Source organism: Anabrus simplex, chromosome 3 (assembly GCF_040414725.1).
Source record: "Anabrus simplex isolate iqAnaSimp1 chromosome 3, ASM4041472v1, whole genome shotgun sequence".
Classification (NCBI taxonomy): domain Eukaryota; kingdom Metazoa; phylum Arthropoda; class Insecta; order Orthoptera; family Tettigoniidae; genus Anabrus; species Anabrus simplex.
The window spans coordinates 498,526,936-498,548,515 of NC_090267.1; the positions used below are offsets into that span (position 1 = coordinate 498,526,936).

General features: G+C 37.6%; 1 protein-coding gene across 1 annotated transcript in view; it reads right to left on the reverse strand.

The window, feature by feature from the left end:
- Window positions 1-3,360: 3,360 nt before the first annotated feature.
- LOC136866572 (glutamate receptor ionotropic, delta-1) overlaps window positions 3,361-21,580 on the reverse strand; it is a 295,948-nt gene continuing 277,728 nt past the window's right edge. Inside the window, exons 7-9 of the mRNA XM_067143663.2 lie at window positions 18,022-18,121; window positions 15,160-15,355; window positions 3,361-7,464 (exon numbers count right to left, since the gene is read on the reverse strand). Of these exons, the coding sequence (XP_066999764.2) occupies window positions 7,074-7,464; window positions 15,160-15,355; window positions 18,022-18,121 (687 nt within the window). The 3' untranslated portion in view covers window positions 3,361-7,073. The remainder of the gene's footprint in view (window positions 7,465-15,159; window positions 15,356-18,021; window positions 18,122-21,580) is intronic.

The following is a 21,580-nucleotide window of genomic DNA, read 5'->3' on the forward strand; positions in this document are numbered from 1 at the left end:
GATATTACTTCACAGTTTCTGGTCTGAAAGACAAGAGCCATAGGGTTCTGTCCTTGGCCCTCTCTTGTTTGCCCTCTATATCAATTATATCTTCTCTAAAATAAAATATAATAGACATCACCTTTTTTGCCTATGACCTCCAAATTTACTGCCACGTTAGTATAAGAGATATACCGAACACAATAATAAACATTAACTCTGACGTTCAACAACTCGGTGTATATGCTAGGAAACCTCTCTTTTCCCCTAAACCCTAAAAATCTCAAACAAGTGTAGTTAATTCTCAGAAGTTATTAAACATCATGTATAAAAATATACTTTTCCTCCAGTGACATTAAATGCAAAAGAAATCCCGTTCTGTAAGGAAGTGAAGAACCTAGGTATGATCCTGAATGAAACTCCTGTCTGGTCTTCACACGTAAGGAATACACGTAGAAAGATGTACGCGACACTATGCCCTCAGGAACATCATACGTACATTTTGCCACAAGACGTAAAAGTAAAATCTCTCCAAACTTTGATTCTACCAACACCTGAATGTTGTGACATTGTCCTGGTTGATGAAACCCGTAAACAAAGTACGCAACTTCGATGGGCATTGAACTCTGGTCTTCGATTTCCTTTTAACTTGAGTTGTGATGCTCACATACCCCTAGACTCCTGACTGAAACACGACAGGCGACCTTGTTATACCGAACTCTGAAGGAAAATCTACTCAAATACATTTCTCATAACTTCCATTTATTATCCTAATTCCACAATTGTAACACTAGATTAGGCACTTCCCTCGCTATTCCCGTCAACCACTCTACAATATATAATAGATCCTTCGTTATAGCTGGGTCACAACTTTGGAATTCACTTCCAGCTGCTGCCAGGAACTGTACCTCAATATCAGAATTTAGGACTGCATGCAGAGGTGTGGCTACCTTCTGCGAGATGTGGATACCTTCTAAGCAGTATTTAATACAACACTTGGAAATAATCCAAAATAAGGTTCATGATCATCTACAAAGGTTTAGGTATTTCTCCTTCTTCGTCCAATTAAGAGTCTTTTTGTGACACTGTGAGTATTGGGACATTGCGCTCGCACCGCAGAGGTGCTTTCTTTATAAGTGTCCCACAAATAGAGTGGATTGCTCAACATTGTTGGAGTTATATGTTTCTTGTCTCAGTACTAGGCAAAAGTATACTTTTCATCTGCCTCAAGTAAGAAATGTGGCTCGGGCAAACTCATGGCTGCTGAGGGTGCTAAAATCACTGAATGAGGTGGGTGAATTAGTGGACATTTTTCACTCACCCCCGTCTAAAGTCAGACGTGCCCTAACGACCTCAAGAGTAGTTCGTCTCTATAATATGTGTATGTAAATGTCTCTAGACTTAGTTTAATCGTGGCAATTATTTAAGGAGATTCATTTTTATTTATTTAAGGTGTTGTAAATGTGTAAACATAAATGTCTCTGGATTTAGTTTAAACTTGGTAATTAGTTCAGGACATTAGTTTTATATATTTAAGGTATATTTGTTTTATATATTGTTGTATTGAATGATCTGTAATTGGGCAAATAACCTGTTGATTACCGTTGATTGTTTCGTGTGATTGTGGAAGTTGGACTAGTAATACTGCTGTTTTACTGTGAGCTTTATTTATTTATCGCATGAGAATGTGTGTACATATATATAGTTTCAGGATAAATGTGCGTAGTCACAAGTCCATACAATAGTACAACTGTAGGTCCAGTTTTTGACCCAATCAACTGCTTCATCCGATGCTGAATGTCTATCAGCTTTCCTTTGAAAGCTCGAATTGGGCAGTCAGTAACAATGTGGTGGATTTAATGAGAAGGGGCACCACAATTACAATCACAATTACAGAGCCAGCCCAACCCTACTTGCACAATAACTACATCTACGTTGTCAAGTTCTTCTCCGGTTGATGATTCTCCACTGTCGCCTTGGAAGATCAAATCCTTGTACACGTTTAGAAGGGTTCTCAACTAGATGTTTGTTGACTACTGATGACTGATCGCACTGGGCTTTCCATGAACTGTTAACATGAAAAGAGGTTCTTTCAAGATCGGTTGCTGTACGCCTTGATTTCAGTCGTTGATGTCCAGTGTTTGCAATAAGTTGATGGATGGGTAGTTGGGGTTCTGCTGAATGTTTCTCCACACGTTTAAGAGAGCTCCTGATCGTCCTAAAATAGTTATATCTGCATTACGCTTACGCAACGAACAGTCTAATACAAACCAACAATCAGATTCCGAGGTCAACTGTTACCGTTCTGCGGTACACCAAAATACTTGATACTGACACTTGACAGAACTTTGAATTTCAATCAACATCTCTCAAATGTAGCCGCTAAAGTTAAAACTAGAATAATAATATTATTCAGGAACTTTCTGATACATCATGAGGAACCAATACTCATGTTCTAAGATCAATAGCATTGGCCTTATCATATTCTCTTGCTGAATACTGCTGCCCCTCCTGGATCAATAGTGTTCACACTAATGAGTAAGAAGATTCATGTACAATTCGATGAGGCAATGTGCGCATTCACGGTATGGATTCGGAGCACGAACACACTATGGCTTCCTGTTCTCAGCAACATTCTCCCTCCAGCTCTAAGACGATCAGAAGCTCTCATACTGTATGCTGAAATACACCGTTATTTCTTATAATCTAATTAATAATACGTTATTATTCTTACCTTAAATGCACATAGTGTTTACCTTTCAACACATGTACATAGATCACTTTTATGACCAAACTTGTAGTTCAGTAACTTTATTATGTATCGTGTGTCTGTTAATGGATTGCTTATATTTTTGTCAGATTGTATGTTACTTTTCCATAATTACCTTTTATCTGTTTATTTTTTAGTTTTATGTTCCAGATTTCTTTTTATTGTATTTTATTTGTTGGTTTTGGTTTTTTCTTCATTACCCGTTCTCTAAATATGTAATTTAGCTAATTTATGTTGGATTTTATGATAGAATATCATATTTCTTTTATGTATTATCTTGTAATTTACGTGCTTAAGTGTAAGGGGGGCCACGAGCTCTATCCCCGCCAATTCTAAAGTCAAATAAATAACTAAAATACATCTCGGGCGAGGAGTCCATTTGCCGGAAGTGAAGCATTTCATATTCCCTTCCACTTGCTTTTAATTCAGAAAGAAATTTCGCACACGGCTAAATCTGTTCACAGCGGTGAATGTTTGAAGAGCAGAAAATATAGTCCCAGTTTCGAAGTTCACCGGTCGAGTGAAATGAATTGAAAGGGTAAAATAAGAGATTTAACTAGTTCGTGAGAGCAATAGAAACACAACAAATAATTATGAATTTATTTGCAAAACTACACTCTCAGTTAATTTCACACAGTGCTTTAACAAGCATTTTTCTGTAAATGGTACAGATTGTACCTTCATTATGTAATAGCTACATTTTTACTGAAAATATTTAGTGAAATTGTCGTGCAACATAACAATATACAATCGAACAGAATGGATTGCCAAAATACTCTGCTACAATTTTCTCAATAAAAATGTACGAAAGAAGGTTTCCAAAATCTATAATAAATACTCTATTTGTGCGATACTATAACGTATATTTGGATTTCAACTTATGTCAGAAATCAATACTACACTTCTTACATTCAAAGTACCAGTATTTTGTGAATGTCTGTTAAATTCATGAAAACATAAATATACCTTATACAAAAATGTATAAATTACACCCGAAAATCCAGGATATACATCATTTGAACATGTTATTATAAAGCTGTTATCACAGAAAGGTCCTAAGGGAGTTTGGAAACACTTATTCCCAAGCTCACTTTAAGGTAATACTATTTCAATTATTTTTACAATGTATTTTTGTAATATTTGAATAATAATCTTAACAGCAACTAACTTCATTAAGTAAATTTGTTCATACAAATATATATTTTTTTAATAATGAATAATCATACACATACAGAAACAAAACATTCTGGTGATGCAGTGAACACTTTTATAAATACGAACTTTCACCTAAAGTTCAGTCAACCTGATAAAATAGTTATTTTAAACATGTGACTAAATTCTGAAGATCGAAAACACAAACTTCAGTTTGAGAAACAAAATACTTACAAAAATTCACCATGTGTTCATGAGATTCCATTGTGTTTCAAAATTCAGTCAATCTTAATTTCGTAATAACAATTTGAAATGTAGCAAGCATTATTCTAATTCGTTCAGTGTAAATCTGGCACTTCTTAAAATGTGTTAATAAAACGTTTAGGCTGACTGAACTTTTCTTATTCAACCAAAATACTGACAAACACAAACATAGCCAAGTGCTTAATGAAGATTAAAATTTACTCACAAATCATATATACTGTAATTCAAATGTGAAATCAAAGACTGTCAGTGTATTTAATATTTCCTTGTATTATAAATCACAGTTGAATACATCCAGACAGGGAGTAAGGCACAAACACCTATATGCTACACACAAATAAGACTTAAGTTCCACTGAAATCACAGTATAATTACTTATAGGTACTGATAACACAAAGTCATATTATAAAATAACATTAATATTTTAAGCCAATCACACTTAATATCCTTTGTAAAGAAAGCTAATTTATGTAACTTTTGTTCATGATTTACAAATTTTTAAGTGTCTGGTATATATTTATGGACTCCTTTGCCTCTGTGGTACAGTGCCATCTATCGCAGCTTACCGGAACTATAATAATAAATTAACAAAAGCCTGCAAACGCGGATATGCACGAACCACGCAAATCAGTCGCAATATTCTATATTTTGTAAGAAAAAAATAAATGATAATTATTTAACATCATTGAATAGATTTCTGCTTTGGATTTATAACACAGCTTTTGTAGCGCACGATTATAAATGTTGAATGTTAGCCAATATGTTAATACATATTTTAAAGATATTTTAGACGATTCCTTTGATTTTATACCCATTTAAGAGATTTAAAAAAATATTAATTTTCTTCTTGAGAATAATGTTTAGGTCTGAAAGGTTGAGTGAACTTTTTAATTTAAGACAACCACTTTTGTACAAAAGTTTGGAATATGGCTTAAATGCATTGTTTAGAAATCATATCTATTGAAATTAGTTGTAAGATAATTGAGTTTATTATTTTCACGATGCTAATGATGATAATTCTTATTTTAGCGGACCAAACACTGAGGTAATGGGCACAATTTATTATTTCATCGTTTGTTATATTCCATTAACAATTTATATCATTTAAGAAATTTAAATATATTTAATAGTAAATACATCTATAGAACACATTATTAATTACGTATATTTTATTAATTATGTATTATGAATATTAATGAATACATTATGGATCAATAAATGTAATAATACGTAATTTATAATTAATTACTTATTTTGCTGATAGGAAACTATGAAACAGTGGTATTAACATGACTTTCATTTCTGAACCGGACATATTTACGTCATATAAACAAAGTGAACTAAGGATGGGCACATAATAAGGATTACAACATGGACAACCATCGAGTACAAAGAGAGTAGAACTGCTCAGTATGTCACCTCTTAATGTTGATCTAGAAACATTAAACCACGACACTGTCATAAGACAAAAGTTTAACTGTAATTTCTGTGACAGCTTCTTGTCTTATCTTCTTAATGAACTAGTAGATGAGAATTACTCATTGTGACTGCATCCCAAACAACACTGTAGTAATATACTTCGTAATGTGGCAACCCACAAACTGGGAAATATGAATAAAGAAAAGTAGTGCGAATTATTACACGTTCTGCTCACGGCAAAATATCTAATAAGGAATGTGCTTCAAACAAAGTAAATACAAAATAAAGCAAACCCTACTACCAGGTAATTCCACAACTTGATTCCTAAAGGGCTGAATGAGTTACTTATAAAGTAGCTGAGTGATGTTCTTCATTCGTTGATTCTAACAAATATTTTACACCGCAGAGAATTTTAATCGTATTCCCCAGGCCTGGAAGTAGTGCCCTATGGCTCAAGCCTGGTGGACTGATGGGACATTATATAACTATCCCATAACTGAGGGGAATGTATTTTAGATGACATCTATTTGTTTTCTCTATTATTTTGTCCCTTATGAACTAATAGGAAAGGAAATAAGAAGTTATGATTTATTAAATAAAAGTAATTAGGTAGAGGAACCCACGCTCATGCAGATATTGTTTTCACTTTTAAATTAGTCATAATATATCTATGTGTAGTCAATGGTAACTTCACAGTTTCCCCTCTGAGCAGCCTTCCTTCAGATGGCAGTAAAATAAAATATTTAATTGAGACGAATAAAACTGAAATTCATCCAACGAATACTAAGCCCAGTACTAGACTCCAGAATTTTAGGCAGTAATAGGCTAGAATACAAACTAATTGTAACATACGTAATGTAGCAAGAGTAACATAAATCTGATCGACCGTAACCGTAATATTTATGCAAAACTCGTAAAATAGACATATTTGGATCTTCTTCCGGGTTTTTTTTGTGCATTACGTACAGGTTGCCGACGTTTCGAATACATAGCAATATTCTTTGTCAAGGCGACTGAAATACCCCTACACGGGTAATCAGTCTACCAGGTACCAATCACACTACGAGAGGATTACTGACCCTGGTCTTACATATATTACCCTCTGTTAGTCAGCCGTAAATTGGGAAATAAGTCAGCCAGAGACGGTAGGATATATACAGCCTAGGTAAGTAACCATTCTCGTAGTGTGATTGGTGCCTGGTAAACTGATTACCTCGGCCAGTAGGGGTATTTCAGTACCCTTGGCAAAGAATACTGCAATGTATTCGAAACGTCAGCAAACTGTACGCAAGGTACAGAGAAAAACAACACGGTTCAACGCGGAGAAAAGAACCGTCGAAGCCCCACTTCTATCATAGCATAGCCGTTTCCCAGTAATTCATTTCAGTAAGTTTGCATTCTAAGCTATTACCGTCCAACCATCCGAGCTCTATCCAGGACCTGTAGGAACCGTGTATCTGATGGAAGTACTGATAGTATACATGAAGGTCTATGCCGAGTACTGGAACACGAACCCTGGTTGTGCGGGACCAAGTTTAGCATCCCCCTTGTAATTCCCGCCGTTGTATCTGCCAGCCATCATGGATGTGTAAGGTAGCATGTGGGACTTGCCTGTCTTCCAGTCCCCTGGATATGAGGTGTGACTTAACTGTTGTATTTGTTTGGCTTGACAGTGTCGATAGAGACGTATCAGCATCTCGCCCATGAAGACAGCAATTGAGGTGGCAATACCCACCACTACCACCAGGTATGTCATCTTCAGATCAGCGTTCATCAGCTGGCGTTCCTTGCTGCCAAGGTCCAGTGGGCAGATTTGTACTCCTGGTAGATCTCTCCTCATCAGATATTTGACTATACCCGTCTCTACAAGCGTCTGTAACCTGAAATGAAGAGCGTAATGCGTAAAACTGTTCACATAATATCCAGAATGCCAATCGATAACAGTAATCGACGTACGTTTCTACCTGACAGCAAGAAAAAGAAGTGAAGAGTGTCTGTTAAAAGATGCTATTTTCATTTCAATGTTTTAATGTTTAAAACATTTCTTAACATACAAAGTAGGCGACCCCATACTAGAAAAAACGTAAAGTTAGCAATTTCCTAAATTTTTCCGAAAGTTGAAGGGTTAAATGGCCCGCAAAGGTTTCAACAAATTGTGAGTCTGGGATATCAAACTACCAAAACAAACCCCATGGCACAACAGCCCTTGAAGGGCCTTGGCCTACCAAGCGACCGCTGCTCAGCCCGAAGGCCTTCAGATGAGGAGGTGTCGTATGGTCAGCACGACGAATCCTCTCGGCCGTTATTCTTGGCTTTCTAGATCGGGACCGCTATCTCACCGTCAGATAGCTCCTCAATTCTAATCACGTAGACTGAGTGCACATCGAACCAGCCCTCAGGTCCAGGTAAAAATCCCTGTTCTGGCCGGGAATCGAACCCCGGGCCTCCGGGTAAGAGGCACGTACGCTACCCCTTTACCACGGGGCCGGATAACCATATCTATATAAAAATAAAATTACACTTTTTCCTCTACACTTCAAAGATTTATCTGTCTCACTGTCTGTTAAGTCATTAGCCCAGAGACTGGTTGGATCCTCAAATAGCACCACCAAAGGTTATGCGCTTATAAGGAAACTGCAAAAACCAATGGCAGCACCAAAATGAGGCGTACTAGGCAAGACGAGGAGTAAGGTAGTTTGCCATTGCTTTCCTCACTGGGTCAGAAAGTACTATTGCAGCAAGACTGGCCCTATGAGCAACACCTTTCATAACACTTGCAGCTTCCATATTGTCACAGCCATGGATGAGACTGGGACTTCGGTGGAAGCTACACTTTACTCTGGCCTGTGCCAAGAGATGGATACAAAAGTACTGTATCCATCAAGAAATGGCAGCAGGCAAAGTTTTATCTATAAACTCTAATCTTACAAATTTATTCTTACTGGAACAAGATTTCCTAAACGCGAACTTCCTTGTACTGAACCAGTCAGTAATTTCACAAACCTGTCTAATATAATCATAATGAATACGTTCTCAGAACTTGCACACAATTCTATACCTTTCCTTACAATACTTCTACAGTTTAACACTAACAACTTTATGTCATCCTTACTTCTTGACATCCAGCTACAAGTACATTCATCACCTCTTACTAATCTGTCACGTTTCCCTGAATAACCTTTCTAAACAAACCTCGTAACTTCTGCGTACCACTTCGGTTCAAGTGAAGGCCATGTAAGTGCAGATCCGTAACATATTTATAACCATTAAGATCTATAAATCTCACTGCTTTGTCTCATTTCAATCCCATCATATTTTGGAGAGGCATCATGCTAAGTAAACGTATCCTGCCACTCATTAAGGGGGCTGCCTGGCCGAGGCATTAAAGGCGTGCTCTGTTCGCCCGAAAGGACGTGGGTTCGAATCCCCATCAGGAAGTCATAAAATTTAAGAAACGAGATTTCCACTTCCGGAGGTGCACATGGCCCTGAGATTCACTCAGCCTACACCAAAAATGAGTAACAGGTTAATTCCGGGGGGCAAAGACGGCCGGGCGTAGAGCTAACCATAGAAAAGAGTTTGTCACGAGGTCTACTTACTATGTACCTTGCTCCCCCAGTAAAGAGATAAGGCCGATAATAACTAAGTGACCAATAACTCACCTATAATTAATCGGCATTTGTAGAAAGATACCAAGGCCAACGGAACCCTCGACTTTGTAACTCAGCGAGTAAATATTACGTCGAGAATTACGTGACATTTTGAGTGAGTAGCATAATGACTCCTTGGTTCAATGGGAAGTACCGAGCTCGATAGCTGCAGTCGCTTACGTGCGGCCAGTATATAGTATTCGGTAGATAGTGGGTTCGAACCCCACTGTCGGCAGCCCTGAAGATGGTTTTCCGTGGTTTCCCATTTTCACACCAGGCGAATGCTGGGGCTGTACCCTAATTAAGGCCTCGGCCGCTTCCGTCCCATCATCGCCATAAGACTTATCTGTGTCAGTGCGACGTAAAGCAACTATAAAAAAATACAATGGGAAGTAGGATTCAAATGGATATGGAACTAAGTTTATAATACTCACCCAGAAAACCGGCAGGTAAATTTAGGAACTTCCTTTCCATGCCAAGAATGAATACAAATAAACATACAGATTCGTCCGCCTCTGTGGTGTAGGGGTTAGTGTGGTTAGCTGCCACCCCCGGAGGCCCGGGTTCGATTTCCCGGCTCTGCCACCAAATTTGAAAAGTGGTACGAGGGCTGGAACGGGGTCCACTCAGCCTCCGGAGGTTAACTGAGTAGAGGTGGGTTCGATTTCTACCTCAGCCATCCTGGAAAAGTGTTTTTCCGTGGTTTCCCACTTCTTCCACAGGCAAATGGCGGGATGGTAACTAACTTACAGCCACGGCCAATTCCTTTCCTCTTCCTTGTCTATCCGCTCCAATCATCAAATCCCCACCAAGGCCTCTGTTCAGCACAGCAGGTGAGGCCGTCTGGGCGAGGTACTGTTCATTCTCCCCAGTTGTATCACCCGAGCCAAAGTCTCACAGACCAGAACACTGCGTTTGAGGCGGTAGAGGTAGGATCTCTCGTTTTGTCCGAGGTTAAACCAACCCTGGAGGGTAAACTGGTTAAGAGACAGAGAGATTAAAAGAGCCTAAAGACTTAAAGAGCTTAAATATTGTTAACATTTGTAATAGATAAAATTAAATTATGGTTTCCTTCTAGGAACCTTATTTTTTTATAATTATCCTGTTTGTAGTATGTATGTTTAAGTCTGATATTATTATATTTTTTGAGAAATATACTTTGTTTTGTGTTCATATCGTGTATTGAAGTTAATGAGTGGTAGGGTATATCTCTTATTCCTATCCAGGGCAACATTGGTCTTGTATAGAGGAGCAACATCACGCAATCGGTAGCTACAGTATTTCCTGTCATCTAGGTAAGGATTTTACACTAGTGGATGGTAATGTTCGTGCCCACCGACACAGAGTGGTCAATCATTTCATTGAGATGCATGGTATGCAGCGAATGGTGTGGCCAGCGCGTTCTCCAAACATGAACTGTGTTGAACATGCATGTTGCGAACTGAAGAGAGCAACAGTCTACATCGTAATTCTCGAGCAGCAGACTGAAGCTGCTATCCAAGAGTGGGATAGTCTAACAAGTTGGAATCCTTGGTACTGAGTATGCTTCGTCATACTCAAGTTTAAGATCTGCCACATTCTGAACTATGCATTTGTGTTCAAAATACCACATTAGCAACTTTGTGCTATGCGACTCCCTGGCTGAATGGTCAGCCTTGAGGCCTTCGGTTCATAGAAACCGGGATTCAATTCCCTGCTGGGTCGGGGTTTACTTAATATTTCCTATGGCTTAGGAGCTGTCTTCAGCATTAGAAATAATTTTATGTAGGGTTCCATCCTCACGGCTTCAGCTGGAAAGACCTGCACCAGGCCCCTCCGCAGGCCACGCCCGCCGTTATTTTTAACCTTGTGCTTTTGTTGCGTTTCTGTTGGTTTTGCATACGTGGCTGCTAGTTCCTTCTCTTTCCATTTACCCTCAGTACTGCACATACAGCCATTCAAAGCAGCTGTTTGTGGGTTCTTGTGTAAAATATCAATTTCTAATTACTAACGGTACTAATTAAAGTAAGCTATTTCTCTCTTGTAACCGGCCCAATTGTGTAGGAGTAGCGTGCCTGCCTCTTACCCGGAGGCCCCGGGTTCGATTACCGTCCAGGCCAGGGATTTTACCTGCATATAAGGGCTGGTTCGTGCTCAACTCAGTCTACGTGATTACAATTGAGGAGCTATCTGACGGTGAGATGACGGCCCCGGCCTAGAAAGCCAAGAATAACGGCCGAGAGGATCCATCGTGCTGACCACATGACACCTCGTAATCTGCAGACCTTCGGGATGAGCAGCGGTCGCTTGGTGGGCCATGGCCTTTCGGGGCTGTTCAGTGATGTGGGGCGGGGGGTTCTGTTTTATATCGTCGTAATGTAACTCGCTAACTCTTGTTAAAAGCATGTATAATCATGACTGAAGTAGGTGTGCTTCTTTTTTTATTCACTCAGTTTAATTAGCTATAAACAAGTTAGTTATTAATTACTTAATTGCTCACTTTATATACGAGTAGCTCATCAATTATCATAATATCTATTCTACACTCCTGTATATGCCGTATTTTTCCGAATCCGAGATGACGCTGAAAGAAGGCGATCACCACATTTTCCTTTAAAAAATTAAATCGGGCTTAAAAAAGATTTGTAAAAATCATACGAATGCCTTTCTTGTACAGTATAAATTTTTACACTATCTTTGTCTTCACGCCAACGCTGACCATTAGCTTTAGTTATGCCCTTTTTTGCGGCTGCAATATTATTCTTTATTTTCGCGGGTTTAATAACCATTAAAAATTGGCATCACAATATCGACGTGAACGCGTCGAAAATTTGCCGGTAATACCTGTTCCACATGTTCAACTTAATTTTACTAAGTGTCAAATATAGTAGCCGCGTTGTAACTCTGCCACTGATTATCCGTGCCCTTTCTAAGAATTCGAAGGCTCGCATGTTTCGATGCCATTATGCGGATTTGAGAAATGATTTTTGTAGAGGCTAACAGAATGTCATTCTCTCTTCACTATTTCCTGAGATCCATTGTACAACGGCTGCCGCTGCTAGCGATATGTAACCAAGAGACGGATGTTGTTCGTCAACGAGTCTTGTGTGTGAGCGCGGGGGGTGAAAAGAAGCAGCATGATTATCGTGGTAGCTGCCATTGGTCTTCATTACTGTTAGGTCGCAATGCAAGTTGACCATTGATTTTTCACATGAAAGTCTGAAAAATATCGTCCTCTTGGATTCGGACGAATATTTATAATTACTGTTAAGTTCAACCTTAATCATAACTCACATAACTTTCTATTTGTCACTTTTTTAGTTTAATTAGGTTTAAATAATTTGTACACAATAATATTTAGGGGTTTCAAGAAAACGAGGTGAAATTCCTTACGTTTCGCAGAAAACTTCCCACATATACTCCTTCCCCTCTGTTTTTTCTACATACTTTCTTTCCATCCTTCAGCTTTGTTCTATTATTCTATCCTGTGAATCTTTCGTAGCACTTTATTTTATTTTATTATTTCTTCTCCCACATTCGTCCTTATTCGCCTGATAACCTTGCTGTTACTTCTCAGCGCACGTACGGTGTAACAAGAAACATCACTATTTGAGCTTGTATGGTGCCGTCAGCTCCCACTTGTAGAGCCAACTGGTGATGAATTAGCGTAAATCATTCTTAAATTCAAACCCTCATTATTGTAGAAGTCTTCCTGGCAAACAGTTGGGATTTTCTTCTGAAGACGCGGAGCAATATTCTCTGCGAAACGCAAAGAGTTCCACCCTGTTTTCTTGACAAGGCATACGCCCAAAAGCTTAAAGGACGGGCCATGAAAGCATCGACATAAACATAAATAATTTAGTTATTAATTACTCACTCAATAATTATGTATTTTGTATTATTGATTAATATTAAAGTTTAAAATTTTTAGTAGGCAAGACACATTATTAATGTCTGCTTATCTATACACAAATAAATAAAATTGAAGTGTCTGTTTGTAGTGCAAAAATAACAGCACTTAACTAACTTTATATTAAAGAATGTACAGTACTTAAAACTAGAAACCAATTTTCACAATGTTTATCTCTCTGTATGTTTGTTCCGGCGAATCTCCTAAAGGGTTGGACCTATTTTGACGGGACTTTGACTAATAGATAGCTGATGGTATAAGGAGTAACTTAGGCTACTTTCAAATTTTATGTCCATCTGCCTGTCTGTTTGTTCCAGCTAATCTCCTAAACGGCTGAACCGATTTTGACGAGACTTTCACTGGCAGATAGCTGATGGTATAAGGAATAGCTTAGGCTACTCTTAAATTTTCAAAACAATTATAGGGAAGGGAAACGGAGGGAGATAAAACAACAGGATAAATATGGAATTTGTCATACAGGGACGAGACAAAGCTCATTTTAAACCCCTTGATGCAAAGAACAAACCTCGGTAGCCCTACGGGCCCGAAAACCATGTTTTAAGACCCTAAAACTAACAGTTATTGAGATATTGGCACCGCACTACCCCTGCTCTAGTAGTCCGATAAAGAAACGACCAGCCTTAACCATGGCAACGTCAGCTCAGGTTTTCTACAGCAGCAAGATTTGCCACCCAGAATTGGTACACGTTTGTAATACTTCGAAATGTAGGATCAAACACGTACATTCAATAATATTTATATTTGTGGTGCTATCTAGCGGCAGAATACCTACACTACAATTTCAAACATGACAAATAATTTCTACGTACTGAAGTAAGTACACGAAGTCAGTCACACCGATAGTATGAGTAAGTAAAGCCAGTTTCCAATAACTCGTACGAAGAATAGGTACTTAAGCTGGTAGTCTATTTAAAACTATATAAATAATTTCACTCAGTATGTAAAATATTGAGAGAGTGGGCAAAGAGTTCGGAATGAAGATCAACATTGGGAAGACTAAGGCGATGACAGCAGGAGAGGAGGAAACTGCTGTTAATATGACAATAGAGGAAACAAGTAAAGTCATTCAGATATTTGGGAAGTTTTTAACTTGGAGTGAAAGCTGTACAGAAGAAGTAAGAAGCAGAATATCTATGGGAAGAGAAGCTTTAGGACATGTAAGGCAATCCCTATTGATTTAAGAAAGACATTCGCAAAGTGTTTTGTGTGGAGTGTAGTATCATATGGAGCTGAAACATGCACTTTAAGAAAGAAAGATACGAAGTATTAGGAAAGTTTTGAAATATGGTTGTGGAGACGAATGGAAAAAGTGAAGTAGACAGATAAAGTGAGAAATGATGAAGTGCTAATGAAAGTAGCAGAGAAGAGATAACTGATGAAAACGATAAGGAAAAAGAAAATATTCTGGTTGGGTGGCATACTAGGTAGAAATTGTCTTCAAGAGAGGGTGATGGAGGGAAAAATAGATGGAAAAAAGGAAGAGGAACAAGAATGTAATGTTAATAGATGTTAAGCAAGGTAGGAGCTATGAACAACTGAAACAAGATGCCCAGGACAGAGAATCATGGAGGATGTCCAAACAGATTGACAGAAGAAGAAGAAGAAGGCGCAATTTCAGTGCAGGTATGTACCGATATAGCCGAGAAAAACTTTATAAATAGTGCATTAAACTGGTTAGAAGTAACAGAAAGCCACCCGACCTTGATCTTGCTAGGATAAATAAATCACTCTGAAAACCGTAAAATTTGTTAGTGGGAGGTAAAGCATTATTATTATCATTATTATTATTATTATTATTATTATTATTATTATTATTATTATTATTATTATTATAAACAATTTATCAATCAATCAGTCAGTCCATTAATCAATACATATAGTAATATAAAAGAACACTAAATTAAAATTGTTATTATCTGAAGCCATCTCATTTCAGTTTCGATACAACCTAAGAATTATAAAATAAATTAAAATATGCACAACATTTTGATTACTGCTGCATGAAGTTTACTTACATAGGATCGAAGTACTTGTGCAGATCCGAATCATTGTTGTAAGCAAATGCGATAGTCTGCGACATGAATGCCCTGGGTGTCATGACGAATGTACAGCGATCCTTCTCTTCGATTTTATCGTTCTTAGCCTTTTTGTAGTAATCCTTGCTGATCATGTGCTCCACAGCGTATTTCTCGCGCAGGAAGAATCTGTTCTCTAGAGTGAAAGAAAAAATGCAATTTAAACTAAATATGACAATGTTAAAACTCAATAGACAACTTGGTTACAACATTAGCCACAGAACTCAAAAATTCTGCCGTTATACAGTGTGTACCAGGACTATACAAACAACAAAATTGGAGATGCTCTTCCTGTTATGTTAAGCTGGGTTCACACGGTGCGAGTGGACTCGCATGGTGCGAGCGCATGTTTATCCCGCTACTCGCATCATGCGAACAGTTGATGCGAGTCCATTTGCCTGATATTGAGAAAAGCGAGTCTCGACCAGAGAGAGGGTGTTGCCCTCTGGGTGGGCCGCCTCGCCCCTTCAGGGTGGGGAATGAAAGCAAATAAAATAAAACAAAATAAAGTAAAATAAAATAAAATAAAATAAAGGGAAGCGAGTCAAGTCGGACCATGCCCAACTTTCTACCAGCGAGTAACAGATCCATGATGGCGAAAAGCTTGAAGATGGTGCAAGGAAGGAAGTGAACTGATACTTAGACAATACCATTTGCACAATTATAAGAATCTGAAGAAGTGGAAGAAGTGTTGTGGAATGCTCTGCTTCCCACTTACAAAATGAATTCAGCGTTGCTATGGATTCCTGAAAAATTAATGTTCCTTGGGTACACTTCGAAGAAATCAACAAAAATATTAAAAACGTTTGTAGCACGTACAGATAAGAACTATGAAAAATTAACAAATCCAAGAAGTCAGGCACATCACCCGTAGAAATTTATTCACTGACAATTCAATGGTTTAACTTCGCTTATAGATTATTATTATTATTATTATTATTATTATTATTATTATTATTATTATTATTATTATTATTATTATTGACCATTAATAGTAAACCAGGTCTAATGTTTATTTAAGTGCACCTGCCTTCGTTGTTTTTAAATAATTTGAAAGACATAAAACACTTGTTTTGTGCTGCCGAGCAACCGACTCATACTTAATTAGTAGAAATGAAATCAATAAAATAACTACAGTCGAAACCCTTCATTGCGATATCACTTTTAACAACATATTGGATATAACGACAAAATCTAACGGTCCCGTTCAAATCCTATATAAACATTGAATTTAAAAACTCGCTAAGTACGACGTCGTTTATTACGACATATCGTATAAAACGACGTATTTTCACCACATTTTCGGAGAAATGTATCGGCTATAACGTCCAATGTTGATTTTGTTTGTTACGTATTTGGGGATTGCAGACAACAATGTAACGCTAATTATTGTAGATTTAAAATCACTCTGCCTGTTAAGTAGTGAAGGCAAGTATTGCTGTGAAGATGTCGCAAAGCAAAAGGAAAGTGCTTAATATTGCAGAAAAGTCACACATAATATTGTGATTAGAAAAATGGTAAACAAACGTCATCATCGCGAAGGAGTTGTGTGCAACACACTGAATGATTTTTACAAATTTGAAGGTCAAAGAGAAAATTTAGTCTCTTTTCGGAGAAAATTATAAAAATGCAATCGTGCCACAATATCTGAGCACAAGAATATTGAAGAATCTTAACTTAGATGGTTTAAGGAACAAATAACAAATAATGTGCCAACCAACGGACTTATTCTTCAAACAATTTCTTTATTAAGAGTTCAAACGAAAATCACCATATGAATTCACCTTTAAACAGAATATGTCAGCCAATTAATAAAATGCCAAACGTGGACATATTTCATGAGGGGAGTGACTTCATAAGATCAGTCAGAAGGGAACGCACACAGACAGAAGGTATACATTAAATAATTTACTATACTTGTGTGTGATGAGTTTTTTTGTATATTATTTAAAACATCAGAAAGAAACGGAAATGTTATGTAACTGGACAATAAATCAACAAAATAAATCAATAAATCAAATAAATAAATAAATATATATCATTCCCATAAGGTGGCCGTTCTATTGCTAGGCTGACCGTCTACCCGCTAGAGCTACAGTATTAAACCGTGAGAATGTAAACAGCTCTCATACGGCGTTTCAGCCAATTGAGGTCTCTCTTAGTCTCCAGCCCCTGCAGCATTCGGCAACTTCTCCGACTTGACACTGTTGCATGATGCTGTTTCTTGCATCGCAACGAAAACTCCTACACCGGACCAGGTAGGCTATCCATTCTACTGTAGAGTATGTACCTGAAGCTGCTGGTAAATGGACATGGCTATGTCACATGTATCAATAGAAAATTAAGGACCGAGTGAGTTGGCAGTTCGGTTAGGGCTGCGTAGCTGTGGACTTACATTCGGGAGATGATGGGTTTGAATTGAATCGTTGGTAGCCGCGAAGATGTTTTTCCATGGTTTCTCACTTTCATACTAGGCAAATGCTATGGCTGTACTTTACTTAAGGCCACGGCCGCAACTTTCCCAATCCCAGCCCTTGCATCACGTAAACCGTCGATATATTGCTGCGAAGTTAAACAATAAGAAAGAATTAAAAAACCGACATTATTATTGATGGATGCTGTTAATTTTGGAGGCCAAATTTCTTTGTAAAGTAATTATATATCTCTGGGCAAAGTTTAGGGTTAACCATGGCAGTCGTATTATTTTCTAATGTAACATAAGGGATCTGTCTGTTATTATTAGTAGTAGTAGCAGTGGTATTAGTATTATTATTATTATTACCATAAAATGTATCTACTCACCTTTCTCAATAATATTGAGCATAGATGTGTCTGAGAACTCATCAAACCTGCCATAGCCTTTCGCGAAAGATTTGTTCAGGTAAGCATAATCCGGGTTCACCTATTAACATAGAAAACAATAACATACGCAATTATAATTTTAATTTAGAGTTTAACAATTGCATTTAATAATACTGAAACAGTTGATTTTAAATAAGACATCACTCCTGTGAATTAAAACGATATTTGAAGAATGTTTCAGAATAAATGAGAATGCACAGGTAATTCGTTCATTAGTCCCAAGTTTGTATCTGAAAGATATATTATTGCCAATAATTCAAAACCTGAATTACAAGGACAATGTGAAAAGAATTCTGTACCTGAAAAGCATTTCTTGGCTTGAAAATGGCCGTAAAAAATTTTAGTGCAACTTTGAAGTACGAAGTAGCGTTATGATTTCATTTCATTTCATTTTTACTCTGCTTATTCTATATTAAATACTATTCCCATGCCTTATCAAGTTCTGGCTTAGCTTACCTTTGTTTATTAGCAGCAGTCAAAAATTTAGATGATATGTAAGCTCTTATAAATTCATTTCGAATTATATCATCATCAAAATCTCTGAATGCTTCACCGTTATCCCTTAGATCGTGGAGAGATATATTAACTTTCCAGTCGAGCAATACTCCGGAATCATGTCGATAAGAGGTCAACGCATAATAGCAACAATATTAAACAATAACAATTTAAGAACATCAGGATTTCTTTAGAAAATTGCATAACGTTTAGACGACCTCGCTGCATGTGGCAGAATGTGTGCCTCATCTTATATCAACAGGCATGTTCGGTTCTAGTGACGTCATGCACATGCGCAGTAGAACGGATAAGGGACTTAAAAAACGTTCTCAATGCTCTTACTCCGTCGGAGAAACAACTTCAGGATACCTTCCTCAGAAATTTAGTGGAGTTTGGGAATAGGTCTACAAAGTTAGGGTGGAACGAAGAGAAGTGTGATAACTAGAGCACGAATTTCTAGGCACTGAAAAAATGAAATGGCTTTTAGTGCCGGGAGTGCCCGAGGACAAGTTCGGCTCGCCAAATGCAGGTCTTTTGTTTTGACACCCTTAGGCGACTTGCACGTCATGACGAGGATGAAATTAAGGTGAAGACAATACATACACCCAGTCCCCGTGCCAGCGAAATTAACCAGATATGGTTAAAATCCCCGACCCTGCCGAGAATCGAACCCGGGATCCCTGTGACCAAAGGAAAGCACGCTACCAATTTAGCCATGGAGCCGGAATCTAGGTACTAATAGGTTAGAATGCAAACGTAATTACGCGAATAACAAGCATACACTATCCTGCACAATGGTTGTGCTATAAGATTTGCATAAATATTAGAGGGACGGCCCGCCATGGCCTCTAAAAATTATATCACTCTCTCTATACAACGGAAGAGCGGGATAGTCGACACTTTCCAACAGCACTTTTAATTCTATCCTATTACTGCCTGAACGTTTGGGACCTAGTGATAATTAAGAAGACAAACCATACTATTTATAAAAAATAATGAACATCTAAAGAGACGTAAAACTACTTATCTACATAACCTTCACTAACATACAGACATTCCTTTCTTCGCTGTGGCAGCTTGTTGATTTGTTCAAAAATATGTTGCATGGGTACATAGCCAGTTTTATCCCGTTGGCAAATCTTAGACTATGTCTGAAAAGGGGATCATTTCTGTGACCCTTGACATCACATGATAAGAGTTTATTGGTAAAATTAACTCGATCGTGAGGAGAAAACTATTCCACTCAAATATTTTCGTACAAACGACGTCTATTGAATATTACTTTTCACTCCTAGTGTATGGCCTTGTCCATCACTCTCATGATTTTTACATTGTTTGAATTCTTTCAACTTCGCAATATACAGCTGTCCATGGAAAAATACCGGTTCTATATCAAAAATCCTGACGTTCATTACGTAGTGCACTTGCATTTTTCATTATGGTAGTAAAAAATAGCGACGATCTTTTGATGTCAATGGTAAGTTAGAGTGCCAATGAACAAGAATTCTTTCGTAATTTTAGCTTTTCTCGGAAACCGCACTTTGTTTCGATTTCCGTGAAAAGTTTCGGTCATTGCGTTTTCCTGCACCATTAAATGTTAGAAAATTATAAATATATTAATTGCTGAACCCCCGTCTACATACTGTTCAAAGTAAAAAATTACCAAAGAAGTAATAAACAAAACAAACCCAATAAATAACAAGCATATTGAATCAAATAGAAAATTCATAACAACTGAACTTCCATTCAAAGTTAACACCACCCATTTGATAAATTATTAAGTCACATTTAATAAAATAAAACTATATTACAACTAAATAATTAACGTAATAAAGGAACAAACAAACTCAAAAGGAAAATTGATAATGACCATAAAATTGTTTGATTTTGAAATCTACAACTTCGGTATCACTAACCACAATGCAATAATTCATTTTCAAAATAGATTCAAAGTGCAATACAAGTTGTGACTTTTATGTGCATATCTGTTACTGGGATACGTACGAGAGGTGCAATCAACATAACCATACCTCTACCTTCCAGTGGTGAAAGAGACGTAGAATCTGGATTTCCTGGCTGTATTAGGTCAAAACGGGAAGTGTCTAGCCTGCTCTTCTGTAACGTACCAAGAGTCACATAAACTCTTGGGGGTTCTAGCAGGCCTTTCTCCTAATGTGTATACCAGTCTCATATCAGGACCGTTGTGGGGGACACTTCAGTGTCCGCCTTTGTAGCGTAACAGTAGTATTAGCTGCCATCCTCGCGATGCTGCCAGAGATTTAATATGAGACTCAGCTCCTGCACCACCCCTGGTGTTCACTTAACTCGCTTCAGTAAGTTTGCGTTCTGACTGCCTGAAAATCATGTACATCCAACTTCACCAAAATTGACCAGAAAATAATTAACTAACTTTATTTATTATTTAAACTAGAGGATATTAGTAAAATGTCGATAGCCAGTGGTCGAAGAGATGACACACGAACTCCTCCCACCTGCTGAATATGTTCCTACTATTTCAAACAAGACAATTTTGAAACAAACTCATCATCGTACATGTTTAATTAATTACCTCCACTGTACCCAATGTTCTGCTTCTTGGTTTAATTGTCCCAGCGTTCTATTAGTTTATCTTTCCACCCAATCCATCCATCACATTGGTATCTTTCTAGAGATCTTTCAAATCTTTCCACTAGGTTGTCTTTTCTTTCTTCAAAGATCATGGAGAATTGTTTTCTCCCACCAGGATATTCTGCACGTCCTCATCTGGTATTAATAAATTATTCTTTACTTTTTCTTTAATTGTCCAAGTTTCTACACTATAAAGGGAAATAAGAAGAACTGGAGACATAAACGGTCTTACTTTGTGAGTCCCTTTCATTCTTTCCCTTTGCTACTTGCCATACAGATCATATTCTTCTTATGTAACTACCCGTTATATCGCATTTTTATATCAATCTAACTCTAGCAAGGAAGCTGAAAGCAGCCATTCAAGGGAAAATTTCGA